At 43.0% G+C, this 15044-nt stretch overlaps 1 protein-coding gene across 3 annotated transcripts in view; it reads right to left on the bottom strand.

The window, feature by feature from the left end:
* UQCC (ubiquinol-cytochrome c reductase complex chaperone, CBP3 homolog) overlaps positions 1–15044 on the bottom strand; it is a 108339-nt gene that overhangs the window by 35770 nt on the left and 57525 nt on the right. For all 3 annotated transcript variants that reach the window (XM_021944139.1, XM_031655985.1, NM_001169092.1), the window contains 1 exon segment: positions 9156–9264. In XM_021944139.1, coding sequence (XP_021799831.1) covers positions 9156–9264 — 109 coding nt within the window.

Here is a 15044-nt window from a genome sequence, read left to right on the forward strand (position 1 = left end):
TATAGTAAAGAGGACAGTGGACTGGAAACTGGCGTAATCTGGTCTTGGTCCTCATTCTGCTATTCTCTAGTTGTACGAGCTTGGCCAAATCAATGAACTTTTCTGGGCATCCATTTCCTCACCACAGAAATGAGAGGGTAGAACCTTAACCAGAAATATGCATTAGAAATCTTTTGGGGCCGGACGCAGTGGCTCATGCCTGTAATCCCAGCACTTTGGGAGGCCAAGGCAGGTGGATCACTTAACGTCAGGAGTTCGAGACCCACCTGGCCAACATGCTGAAACCCTATCTCTACTAAATATAAAAAATTAGCCGGGTGTGGTGGCATGAGCCTGTAGTCCCAGCTACTCAGGAGGCTGAGAAAGGAGAATTGCTTGAACCTGGGAGGTGGAGGTTGCAGTGAGCCGAGAACACACCACACACCACTGCACTCCAGCCTGGGTGACAGAGCAAGACTCCGTCTCAAAAAAAAAAAAAAAAAAAAAATTTGGGGATTTTTCAAAATGCATATACCTGAGTCTCTTCACAGACTCAAAACCTCTGAGGCACCCAGTCTGACATTCCAAGGTTTACCCATCCTATAAAGCAGATTAAAAGTATAACCAGGATGAAACAAGAGCCAGGGAACCCATGAGACAGGGCAGAGAGAGAACGGACCTTTTTCAAAAGGGGAGGATGGTAAGAGAAATTGAATCCAAGTGTAATCAGAGAAGATCATTCTTAAGTCAGTATTTGGAAGACAAGGCTAGCCAGACGCTAACAAAAGCAGCAAGTATTTATGTTCATCTAACACATATTTGAGTAGTGACTACTGTAGGCATGTGGTTTAAGACACCAGAATCCAAGAATCCTTATCCCATCTAATAGGAGTGACCTACATAAACCACGAGCACACCATGGTAAGTTCAGAGAAGGCCAGATATATTAACATTATTGGTGAGTACCAAGAAAAGCTTCTTGGAGGAGGTATTATCCAGCTTGTGTCTTATAGTGCCGTGAGCAGAGTAGACGGGGGAGAAGACCAGATCAGATGGAACAGCATAAACAAAAGCCTAGAGGCATAAAAGAACATAGCACACTTATGGCACCAGTGAAAGTCTGGCATGAAAAGAATATGTATTTGTGTGCATGCACTTGAACTTTTTTGGAAGGAAGGGGTATGATTTGTTGGAGATAAAACTAGAAGAATGGGTTAAAGCCAGAACATGAATACTTCTTTTCTCTCCAATTTTTTTGCTTTGAAGAATTTCAAAAAATTTTTAAAAGATGTAAGAGTAATACAACAAAAATGTATATAAGTTGTTTTGATATCTGCAACTTCAAATGGTTCAGCAAAAGAAAAGAGTGTGTAGATGCATGGGTAGAGATAAAGCAAATATTGCAAAAGATTAAACCTTTTGCACAATCTTAGATGCACATCTTTAGATGCACAATTTTTTTTTTTTTTTTTTTTTGAGACGGAGTCTTGCTCTGTCACCCAGGCTGGAGTGCAATGGCCAGATCTCGGCTCACTGCAAGCTCCACCTCCCGGGTTCACGCCATTCTCCTGCCTCAGCCTCCCGAGTAGCTGGGACTACAGGCACCCGCCACTTCACCCGGCTAGTTTTTTGTATTTTTTAGTAGAGATGGGGTTTCACCGTGTTAGCCAGGATGGTCTCGATCTCCTGACCTCGTGATCCACCTGTCTCGGCCTCCCAAAGTGCTGGGATTACAGGCTTGAGCCACCACGCCTGGCCTAGATGCACAATTTTTAATTTTCTGCAACATTTGCTTTATCTCTATCCATATATCTACACAACCTTTTCCTTTGCTAAACCATTTGAAGTTCCAGATATCAAAACATTTTACCCCTAAATACTTCAGTATGTATCTGCTAAAAAGAAGCACATTCTCCTATGTAACTACAAGGGTTCTATATGCATCCTTACCCAATCTAATAGGAGGGATCTATATAAACCAGTAATTACAGCACACCATCGTTAAGTTCTATCTCTGAAGTTGGTGTAGTGCTGCAGTAATGCAGAGTCCGATGTGCCACTGAGAAGAACAGGACTGGCACCCTGACTGTATGCACCCATGCGTCTGACCAGTTGTAAAACTGCTTGAGGCACCTACTCCTCTAACTCTTGCTACCTCTTAAGGCCTAGGGGTAGGAAACATGTGTAAAGAAAGGCATGTATCTTCCAGAGGTACATTTTCAGTAGGACCCTGCTTAAATTCATAAGCCAATCCCAAAATGGAATTACTCTGACTTCTAAGAATTTAGCCTTCTCTCTCAAAACTGACTATCCACTCCAACAGCTCAGACCATTTTAGATACTTTCAAAAGAACAGCTGGTATCTGAGAACATGTATTCTTATTTTCATGGCCTCAAGCCCAAGGGATTGTCCTTTAGTTACACTCACACCATTTTTCCCCCCACCCAAGGAGTGTAATAGTGCGATCACAGCTCACTGCAACATCGAATTCCCTGGCCCAAGTGATCCTCCCACCTCAACCTCCCGCAGAGCTGGGACCACAGGCATGTGCCACCATAACCGGCTAATTTTATTTTTGTAAAGATGGGGTCTCCCTACATTGCCCAGGCTAACTATACCTTTTGATGTGCTCCTTGTCTTTAAAAACAATACCTTTGGCAGTGAGTTTTAATTCTGACCTAGAGATGCAAAACAGTACAATTTTCATATCATTGTAAAATAGAAGAGGTCTGAAAATTTTTGTGGGGAAAAAGAGGAGATTTGGTGACGGGTGGTGATTACAGAGGCCTGAAAGGAAATTTTCAGAAAAACTAAAGTCTCTTAAAATGTAATGCCTTTGTTAGTTTAGACACATAAAATACCAGCCGGGCGTGGTGGCTCATGCCTGTAATCCCAGCACTTTGGAAGGCCGAGAAGGGTGGATCACCTGAGGTCAGGAGTTCGAGACCAGCTGGGCCATCATGGCAAAACCCCGCCTAAAATTACAAAAATTAGCTGGGCATTGCGGTGCACGCCTGTAATCCCAGCTACTCAGGAGGCTGAGGCAGGAGAATCGCTGGAACCCGGGAGGCAGAGGTTGCAGTGAGCCAAGGTTGCGCCACTGCACTCCAGCCTGGGTGACAGAGAGAGACTCTGTCAAAAAAAAAAGAAACATAAAACACCCTATGTATAAACTGGCATTTTAAAAAAATCAAGTAATTCCGTTAGAAGATGGAAAAGTATGGGAAAAGAAACTAAACAGTTGATGGTGGGGGAAACGATTTCTTATTTCCTTTTCTTCCAATATTTAAGACTAACATAGCAAACAAATATCCTTAGAATAAAACACAGTATCTCCTCGCCCCACTTTTTCCAGTACATATTCTGGGCCTGCAGGACTGTCTTCTTTCATTCTTCAGATAGTTACTGGGCACCTATTCAGGAAAGGGGCAATAACAGGCACTTTGGAGACAGATGCACGTGATCCTGCACCACAGGAATTCACCTGGAAGACAGTCAACATAAGTGAATGACAACGATACAAAATAGAAACAGTAAGAGCTGGAAGAAGGGTAGATATAAATCATTAAGGTACTTCCTTAGGGGAAACTGGGATTGGCTTCCAGTTAGCTGTGGAAGGATGTGAAGGAATTGAGGCTGGGGTGTTAGGGTAATCTAGGCATATGCACCGAGTGAGCAAAGACACAAGACAGAAATAGCAAGGAATTCAGCTTGGCTGGAGTGAAGGGTATGTGAAGCAAGGATGGAATATGATGTTCACTGAGTGCTTACTAAGTGCCAGGCACATGTGCTAGTAGGTTTCACATATTTGAGGTTCAAGAAGAACTAGGGGAAATGAATTTGGAGAGGTAGTCTGGAGTGTGATCATAGAGGACCTTACAAAGCAAAATGGTGGTTCTGAGAAGCAAGGCAGAATTACACAAGAGTCCAGTTCAGCCCACAGTTCCTCCATTTTTCCTAGGCCCTCTGCACCATCCCATCAAGCAGCTCTGCTACAGACAGCAGGGGACCATGAGGCGACAGAAGGTGCATTCTTACTCTGGAAGTCTCGCTGAGGCAACAGGCATGCCAAGGACCGCTGATAAGGGTAAACTGTAATTTCTCAACCACAGCCCACTCCCATCCCTTCCCATCTCTGTCTTGGAAAGCTTGAGCCTGCTCATTGTGAGCCACAAGGTGGAGATGTCTGGCAGGGCAGAACTGAGAGGAAGTCGTTTAGCCAGCCTAAGGTTACCATTAACACTTTGAGCCACTGCCGTGAGCTAATTTTTATGTTTGTTTTTTAAGTTTGGTTGAAATGTCACAAATGGAAAAATTAAGTAAAGCGCCCGCCTTAGCCACAAGACTGGACACACCTGGCTGCAAACCCAGCAAAAGAAACTTACTTCATTAGTAGGAGAGGCAGAGAGTGAAATTTACATCTGAAATCTGCCTGCACCAGGAGAAAGTGCTGAGGCCAAAGGCGCTGTCTGTTTTTACAGCTGTGTCAAGTCTTAGTTCTTTACTCTTACCAACACTCAGGAGTGCGGCAAGGGCCCAAGGAAAAACGGTCTCCAACCTCTTCAGCTGCAACTCAGCTCACAAAGATTTTTAAGAAGCAGTTAATGAAATAAAACAAGGCCAGACTGGCTCTACACTGCCTATTACTTCTCCCTAACCACATGTCCCATTTATAGGTTGTACACACACAGAAGACTGAGATCCCCTCAAACACACACATGCACTCACACTCATCCATGCATGCATTCACAACCCACTGGTTAATATACAATTGTCTTGCACTATGATATATGAGTCGTGCTCTATTTATGCACAATAGATGGTCTCCAAAAGGATGGTGATCAAGTCAACTATAGCAGAAAAGCAATAAATAGTAATTCCCCAACTCTTCCAAATCTGTTATTTTAAAACCATCATCCTTTACTTACAGTCTTTGTAACTAAATCGGAACTTGGGCACTTCTCTTCATAAAGGCAATTTAAGAGTCTGTATTGGGGTACCACCTAAAGCCTTGTTATTGGCCCCTACCCCACCCTCGTCGCTAGCAACATCCGCATCACCTGGAAGCTTTTCAGAATTGGAGATTTTCTGACCCCTGTTCTGAAACTTACTGAATCAAAATCTGTATTTTAACAAGATCCTCAGGTGAACCACAGGCACATTAAGGTCTGAGAAACGCTTACCTAAAACACTTCCTTATGGGCAGCACCCTATCTACGACAATCCAAACAGAAAAAATGGCTTGATAAAATGCAATAGGCGAAAAATTCCCCTAATTCCTGCAGGACTGCACTGATACACACTTGGATCAGAGACTAATAAATCAGGTATGATTTATCTAATAAATGTTAGCTTAAAAAAGAATTCCAAAGGCTGGTATTCAATATATTCATTCATTTGACAATTATTCAATGTTTACTGCATAAGCAAAAAACTGAATAAGATGGTTTTCTGCTTTTATAAAACTTACAGTTAAGTAGAAGGGACACTACATAAGAATTAACATGGGAGAAGGCTCAAGTGTTGACTACTGTGATGAAGAGAGATAGAGGTCCAGAAGGAAATTCATCTGCGGGCAGAGGCAACTAAAATATTCCTGTGGTCCAGGAGTCAGCAACCCATGGCTCATTAAGCTATTCAGGATAGGGACAGCTGTGGCCCATAGGGCTCTAGTGAGACAACTTCCAGCAGAGTTTAGTCAACAATGATAAGAACAGGTTCACTAAAGGAAGAGCTACTGCGTAACTGCCTGGCAGTCAGCCAGGACTTTGGCTGACCAGGAGGTATCTCTGGCCGTCATTAAATACGACTGAGATTGCCAACACCACCTTATGTCCACTGTGCGTTGCCATGGAGTCGGGTGGTAAGTACTTGAGGGCATGTGGGAACACTCAGCTGGGTGAATACCTTAAAGGCTGCTGATCTCACTCCGGGCAGCTGTGATATTGTGAAATATATATTTGGTCTTCAACTCCTTTCCTGGCATACAACTCCTAAAATCTTTGGCCTCTCCAAAGTGGTGTCTTTTTGTATGTTAATGATTGACTGGTGGCTGGCAGCACTTAGGTAGCTTCAGGATAGGGGCTGGTCACTGAAAAGACCAAGGGAGGATTAGAAGGTTAGGACTTTCTGTCCCATCTCCCAAACTCCAAGGAGGGCAGAGAGGCTGACTGATTTCCAATGGCCAGTGGTTTAATCAGTTGTGCCTACATAACGCAGCTTCCATAAAATCCCTAAATGGACTGGGTCTGGGGCACTTCAGGATAGCTGAACAGGTGGATGCTTCTGGACAGCTGCACACCAGGAAAGGTATGGAATCTCCTCACTCCTTCCCACATCTTGTCCTATGCATCTCTTCATCTGTATCCCTTGTAATATCCTTTATAATAAACCGGTAATGTAATAACTGTTTCCCTGAGTTCTGTGAGCCGCTCCAGCGAATTAACTGAACCCAAGGAAAGGGTGGGAAACCCCAATTTATAATCGGTTGGCCAGAAGCACAAGTAAAACAGCCTGGAGCTTGCAACTGGTGTGGCAAGTTGGGGGCAGTCTTGTGGGCAAAGCCCTCAACCTGTGGGATCTGACACTATCTCCGGGTATACAATATTGGAATTGAATTGGGTTAGAGGACACCCACCTGGCGACCTCTCTCCAGAATTGATTGCCTGTTTGCTGTGTGGGAGAAACTCCCACAAATGTGTCACAGAAACCTTCTGTGTAATTGAGTGAGAGAACAGAAAAAATACTTTCTTTTCCTATATTATACAGCAGCCAAGACAGTAAGAAAGCATAACAGTGAGAAAAATGAAAAAGGAACCAAAGAAGATGATTACAAAGATAGCTCTCAGGTGAAGGACACGCATCAACTCAAAAATGGTTACTTTTCTCCTTCCTTGAAGGTAAGAAAAAATAACATAAAAAATAAAAAAGGTTACTTCTGGGGAGTTAGACTGGGGAGAAAAAAGACACTTGTTTTTTTAAACTCAATACTTTTTACTCTTTGATTTCTATTCTATGAGCATATGTAACTTTTATAATATGTCCATAAACTTTGTTTACTTCTCAGTCCACAGGGATAACTTTGCCCTGTAACAAAAAAAACCAAATTAACCCATTTCATGACCCAGTCATGGTTCTAATTTGGATGCTCCCAAGCTGGGAGGCAATGAAATGAGAAGTAACAGGGAACTACAAGCTACTAAAACATGACCTAGATACACAAAATACACAACACAAACAAAAGAAGATACTAGGCCGGGCGCGGTGGCTCACGCCTGTAATCCCAGCACTTTGGGAGGCCGAGGCGGGTGGATCACAAGGTCAGGAGATCGAGACCATGGTGAAACCCCGTCTCTACTAAAAATGCAAAAAATTAGCCGGGCGAGGCGGCGGGCGCCTGTAGTCCCAGCTACTTGGGAGGCTGAGGCAGGAGAATGGCGTGAACCCGGGAGGCGGAGCTTGCAGTGAGCCGAGATTGCGCCACTGCACTCCAGCCTGGGCGACAGAGCAAGACTCCGTCTCAAAAAAAAAAAACAAAAAACAAAAAACAAAAAAACAAAAACAAAAAAAAACAAAAGAAGATACTATTGAGAGGTGAAGCCAGCTGGGCTTCTGGGTCGAGTGGGGACTTAGAGAACTTTTCTGTTTAGCTAGAGGATTGTAAATGCACCAATCTGCGCTGCGTATCTAGCTAGAGGATTGTAAATGCACTAATCAGCATTCTGTAAAAACGTACCAATCAGCATTCTGTAAAAACGTACCAATCAGCACTCTGTGTCTAGCTAAAGGATTGTAAATGCACCAGTCAGCACTCTGTAAAAATGCACCAATCAGCGCTCTGTGTCTAGCTAAAGGATTGTAAATACACCAATCAGCACTCTGTAAAATGGACCAATCAGCAGGACATGGGCAAGGACAAATAAGGCAATAAAAGCTGGCCACCCTAGCCAGCAGCGGCAACCCACTTGGGTCCCCTTCCACACTGTGGAAGCTTTGTTCTTTCGCTCTTCACAATATATCTTGCTGCTTCTCACTCTTTGGGTCCATACCACCTTTAAGAGCTGTAATACTTGCCGTGAAGGTCTGCAGCTTCATTCTTGAAGTCAATTGAGACCATGAAGCCACCGGAAGGAAGAAACTCTGGACACACCATCTTTAAGAGCTGTAACGCTCGCTGCGAAGGTCTGTGGCTTAATTCTTGAAGTCAGCAAGACCAAGAACCCACCAGAAGGAACCAACTCTGGACACACTATGATCTGTATAACCAACTACATTCTAGTGTTTTGGTTTCATTTTTCTTCTTTTTTTTTTTTTTTTTTGAGACGGAGTCTTGCTCTGTCGCCCAGGCTGGAGTGCAGTGGCCGGATCTCAGCTCACTGCAAGCTCTGCCTCCCGGGTTTACGCCATTCTCCTGCCTCAGCCTCCTGTGTAGCTGGGACTACAGGCGCCCGCCACCTCGCCCGGCTAGTTTTTTGTATTTTTTAGTAGAGACGGGGTTTCACCGTGTTAGCCAGGATGGTCTCGATCTCCTGACCTCGTAATCCGCCCGTCTCGGCCTCCCAAAGTGCTCGGATTACAGGCTTGAGCCACCGCGCCCGGCCTGGTTTCATTTTTCTATTGTCATTACATCCCATGTGACATATATATACAATATATTCCCCTTTCTCAGGTTAATTATTAAATGTATCAATGTACATTTTCAGTAGGTATGTTACTAGACTCTTCTAGGTTGCTAGTGATCAAGGAGCTTGAGTTTCAGTTCCTGAGGAGAGTGTAGGCCCCATACCAGGGCCTCCCATCAGAACTAATTTATAGGACTGGTTCAAATATTGAATTGGTGTCAAAGGTATAGTATCCTTAACTGGATTATCATTTGATTCCCTCCATTCACCAAATCCATCCCTCCTATCACCATGATTTGGGCTTTACAATCCTATCTCCATACAAGATGACTTCATACTGACAAATCACAAATAATGTGTACAAACACATAAAGTATCTGTGGAGTATGAGTTTCCACAGAGGCAGAAAAAGTGACTTTAGCTGAACTGCCACTTGATATTAGGCAGCATTTCACAGAAATCTAAAAGCAGGGCCATTTTAGAACAGATAAAACTCCAAACTCAAACCCTTCTCTAGAATTGTCCAGGACCAGCATCTGACAGCACTCACTTACCCCCATGACTCTGCCGCGCTGCTGAACATCCTCCCACATAAAATGAACTATGATACGACACATGTACTTCCCACTCCGGCCTTCCTGCTTCATTCGGACTAGACACATCCTAGGTGGGAAGAAGACAAAAAAACTCTTGGCTGTTTGCATTTTTCACATCACACATTTCCACTGAAGGTCTCCTCATCTAAGAGTGAGTTTAGCAAAGGGCACCAAATCAAACTGGAAGTGAATTTAGTTTTAAAAAAAACAAAAACAACAAAAAAAAAACTTTTACTGAAATATAACAAAGATACTATTAACTGTATAAATCTTAAGTGTACAGCCTGGATGAATTTTTATGTATTATACATACACCCACACAAGCACCACCAGATCAAGATACAGATTATTTAGGGCACCTCGGATGGCTCCCTCATACCTGGAGGGAACCACATTTTGTGGTTAGAAGATAAACGAGTCTGAATCCTTCATTTTACTGATGAAAGCAGAAGTCCTAAAGAAGGAAAGTAATTTGCCCAACACCAGAGTCCATAAAACTGGGTATAGAACTGTGCTGTCCAATACAGTGGCTCCACTGTGGCTACTGAGCATTTTAAATATGGCTAGTCAAAGCTGAGATGTGGCACAAGTTTAAGATTTCAAAGATTTAGTTCAAGAAAAAGAATGTAAAATATCTCATTTTTAATACTGCTTTCATGTTGAAATAATATTTCAGATATACTGGGTTACATAAAACCTATTAAAATTTGTTTCTTTTTACTTTTTCAAATGTAAGTACTAGAAAATTTTAAATTACATACATGGCTTGCGTTATACTTCCGTTGGACAACACCTGTCCAGAACACAGACCACAGAAAGTATTATGATTATATTTCTGTAATTATCAAACTGTTTCCCCCACCAGAATGTAAGCTCTACTGAAGATAAAGATCAAGTCTGGTTTTTGTCAACATTTTATTTCCAGGGCTTAAGTACAGTAGGCACTCAATACACACTTGCTGAATAAATAAATGAACAAATACCACAGGGCCAAGGTTAGGACCTTTTCCCCTATACCACATTTGCCTCTAGTCAGTCCAGAGGGTTTTCTGCTCAAGACCTTACATAATCTAAACATACAAGAATTATATTTTATTATATATAGGAATATAAGCAGGGTCCCCAACTTTTCAAACTAGTTCCTCATCTCATGACCATAGTTCATTCTTTTCTGTTTTCCCCTTTTTCAGACAGGGTCTCATTCTGTCACCCAGGCCGGAGTGCAGTGGCACAAACACAGCTCACTGTAGCCTCGACCTCCCGAGCTTAAGGGAGCCTCCTGCCTCAGCCTCCTGTGTAGCTGGGATCACAGGTGTGTACCACAACGCCCAGCTAATTTTTTATTTTTTTGTAGAGATGAGGGTCTCACTTTGTTGTGTAAGCAGGTCTCGAACTCCTGGGCTCAAGACTTCCTCCCACTTCAGCCTCCCAAAGTGTTGGGATTACAGGTGTGAGGCACTGTGCCTGGTAGACCATACTTATTTTTATTGTTTCTCATTAAATAGCTCATTAAGCAGCTACAACAGGATTACTCACCTAAAAGACAATTCCTGTTATAATTATGGAATAGTTAATCCAACCTGACAATTCTACCTCCATACACAATTGATCTTGCCAATTAAAATCTACCAGCAATAGTATGGTACAATGAAATGATTACAGCTTGGCCTGTCTCAACATCTTTGTTAATAACTAAGATGGAGAAAACAAAACATATTTACCAAATTTGCAGATGACAAGAAGCTGGGCAGGAGAACAAATGTGCTAGATGACCCAACCATGAACCAAAAATACTTCAACAGGTTGAATCTAACAAGATCAACCTAATAGGGATAAATTCAGGATCCTGCATTTGGGTCTGAAAGAACAACTGTAAAAGTACAGCACAGATGAGTCATGCCTACATATGTGTGAAAAGACTTACAGGCTTAAGTTGATATTATGTGCTCAGTAGGAATCAAGAGGATAACAATGTTGCCCTCCAAATTAATGTGATTTTAGATACAGTAATGCAAATATAATATCCTCAGTGTGTAAAGTGAGACTTTTGTTCTACTCAACACAAACCAGAACCTATTTGGAATACTATCCACAGTTTTGAACATTATATTTTAAGAAATAGGAGGACCAGAAGTATCTTAAGAAGACCAGAAGATATTTAATCTAGAGAAAAACAGGAAAGTTGACTTAAACATTGTAGAAAAGTGATTAAACTGTTTACCAAAGAGAATCAGGCCACACCTGGTGGCTCACACCTATAATCCCAGCATTTGGGAGGCCAAGGCAGGAAGATCACTTGAGCCCAGATGTTTGAGACCAACCTGGGCAACACAGTGGGACCCAGTTTCTACAAAAAATATGAAAATTAGTCAGGTGCCGTGATGTATGCCTGCAGTCCCAGCTACTCAGGAGGCTGAGGCAGGAAGATGCCTCGAGCCCAAAAGGTCAAGGCTGCAGTGAGCCATGATGGTGCCACTGAACTCCAGTCTGGGTAATGGAGTGAGACCCTGTCTCAACAAATAAAACCAAAGCGTTAGAATCAGAACCAATGGGTAGGTCACAGAGGGAGAAAGATATACTCAACATTGAAGAGCAAAATCAAAAGCTTACTAACAGGAATGTCTAAAGTTTTGTTTTTTTAATTTTAGAGACAGGGTCTTGCTCTGTCACCCAGGCTACAGTGCAGTGGCACAATCATAGCCTACTGTAACTTCAAACTCTTGGACTCAAGTCATCCTTCCACCTCAGCCTCCCAAAGCCCTGGGATTATAGGCATGAGCCACTGTGCCTGGCCTGAGTGTCTTAAGATTTGAATAATGAAACTGACAACCTCAAAAAGTAGAGAATTTGCCTGTCTCTGAGAAGTGAATCAACGCTTGGTGGGAACTCGGGTATCTGACAGAAGGTCAGGTGCAGTGGTTCACACCTGTAATCCCATGGCCAGGGGCCGGTTCACATGGCCGGGTGCAGTGGTTCACACCTGTAATCCCAGCACTTTGGGAGGCCAAGGCCGGCAGATCACCTGAGGTCAGGAGTTTGAGACCAACCTGGCCAACATGGTGAAACCCCGTCTCTACCAAAAACACAAAAATTAGCCAGGTGTGGTGGCGTGCGCTTGGAATCTCAGCTACTCCAGAGGCTGAGGCAGGAGAACTGCTTGAACTCGGGAGGCAGAGGTTGCAGTGCCAAGATCACACCATTGCACTCCAGCCTGGGTAACAGAGTGAGACTCCATCTGAAAATAAAAAGAAGGCTGACTATGTGATCCCAAATGAGATTTACTGATGTGATTCAAAATCTGTAGACTGGGTGCAGTGGCTAACGCCTGTAGTTCCAACACTTTAGGAGGCTGAGGTGGGCGGATCACCTGAGGTCAGGAGTTCAAGTCCAGCCTGGCCAACATGGTGAAACCCCGTTTCTACTAAAAATACAAAAATTAGCCAGGTGTGGTGGCGTGCGCCTGTAATCCCAGCTGCTTGGAAGGCTGAGACAGGAGAATTGCTTGAACCCGAGAGATGGAGGTTGCAGTGAGCCGAAATCGCGCCACTACACTCCAGCCTGGGTGACAGAGCAAGACTCTCAAAATGAAAAAACAAAAAAACTGTAACCTCTGACCCCAGGTAGTGCTTAAGAAATAGCACTTTATAGGCTGGGTGTGGTGCCTTACACCTGTAATCTCAGCACTTTGGGAGGCTGAGGTGAGCGGATTACTTGAGGTCAGGAGTTCAAGACCAGCTTGGCCAACATGGTGAAACTCCGTTTCTACTAAAAATACAAAAATTAGCCAGGTATGGTAGTATGCGCCTGTAATCCCAGCTACTTGAAAGACTGCGGCAGGAGAATTGCTTGAACCTGCGAGGCAGAGATTGCAGTGAGCCAAGAACACACCACTGCACTCCAGCCTGGGCGACAGGGTAAGACTCCATCTCCAAAAAAACAAACAAACAAACAAACAAACAAAAACCGCACTTTGTGACAATAATGAAACAGGGCACAGAAAAAGATTTGGCTACTTGATAGGACACAGAGCATATTCCACAGCAGAAACAAATTGGGAAAAAGTTCAACAGTCCTTTTTCATAAGACTTTTCTAAAAGTTAATCAAATCCCTCATGTCAGCCTCTCACCTGAAAAGACGCTGTGTGTTTTGATGCTTAAGTGCTGTCAGAGGCCAATTCATCAACAGTAATAGTGAGGTAATGGAATTCTTCATTTATTTGAAAATTCTGTAGTTTGTTAATACACCTGCCCTCTGAGGTTTAAAAGGCACAGATTTTCTCAGACCATAAACTTTCTAAACGTATCAACATGGGATGAAGTGTTTTTTGTTTCACAGCAGTTTGTTCTATAGCCCTTACAGATAACAGTGGGCTCAAATGGTTATCCAGTTGAAAAGATAAGGCAAAACGAAGACACTTTCAAAATGGTGACTGACAATTCACTCAATGAACATAGGAGTCCCTATTGTGTGAAGGTGTACGGCTGGATGCTGTGGGGATTACAGTGATGGCTAAAACTAGAACCCAGCTTTTATGGAGCAGTTTCCTCTAGGTGAGATAAGGTATGCCACACATAAACAGCCCTAAAAGGGAATGCCATAGATTTCTCAAGAGAAGAGTGCAATGGAGCTTAAGAGGATGACTTTTGGCCAAGTAGAATCAGAGAAAGCTTCATGGAAAATGAAACACCATACCTGGATCTTGGAAGGATAAGCTGAAGTTGAACAGGTTGAAACAAAAGACAAAGGGAATGTCCAGCTGATGGACTGTTCTAAGCAAAGGCAGGCCCATGGAAGAGTTCAGGATGTCAAGGTAACAATGAATATCTAGATTGTGGGGAGGGCAGGGTATAGGATGCAGAAAACTGAAGCCATAAAGGTCATGAAGAGCTTTAAAATGACTTGCTAAGAAAAAGTATGGACTTTACTCAGCAGGCAGTGGCCAGCTACTGGAAGAAGATTTGCTTCTTAGCACTGAGAACAGATGAGTCTCTGAGAAGTTAACCCTTTCTTCCTAGCCTCAATCCTATAATAAAATATAAATATCACCAGGGCTGGAAAAGCACAAATTTGGTGAATATAGTCATGTATAACATTACGACATTTTGGTCAACAACAGACCACATATATGAGAGTGGTCCCATAAGATTATAATGGAGCAGAAAAATTCCTATCACCTGGTCTAGATGGTCCTGACCTGGTAGAGGCCTAGACTAATGTGAGTGTTTGTGTTACAGTTTGGTTTTTGTTCTTTTTTTAGAGACAGGGAATCACTTTGTCACCCAGACTGCAGTGCTGTGATACAATCATAGCTCACTGTAACCTCAAACTCTTGGACTCAAGCTATCCTCCTGCCTCGGCATCCCAAGTAGCCAGGACTACAGGTGCACACCACTGTGCCCAGCTAAGTTGTTAATTTTTTTGTAGAGACAGGGTCTCACCATCTTGCCCAGGCTGGTCTCGAATTTCTGGGCTCAAGTGATCTACCTTGGTCTCCCAAAGTGCTAAGATACAGGCACAAGCCACTGCGCCCAGCTCTATGTCTTAATTTTTAACAAAATTTTTAAAAGTAGAAAATAAATTAAAAAAAAAAATGGAAAAAAGATTATAGAATAACAATATAAAGAAAGCTGTATAGTGTGTGCTTTAAGCTTAAAATGTAAGAATCAAAAAGTTTTTTTAGGCTGGGCATGGTGGCTCACACCTGTAATTCCAGCACTTTGGGAGGCCGAGGTGGGTGGATCACTTAAGGTTAGGAGACCAGCCTGGCCAACATGGTGAAACCCCATCTCTACTAAAAATACAAAAATTAACCAGGCGTGGTGGCGCATGCCTGTAGTCCCAGATAC

Source organism: Papio anubis, chromosome 16, assembly GCF_008728515.1.
Source record: "Papio anubis isolate 15944 chromosome 16, Panubis1.0, whole genome shotgun sequence".
Taxonomy (NCBI): Eukaryota; Metazoa; Chordata; class Mammalia; order Primates; family Cercopithecidae; genus Papio; species Papio anubis.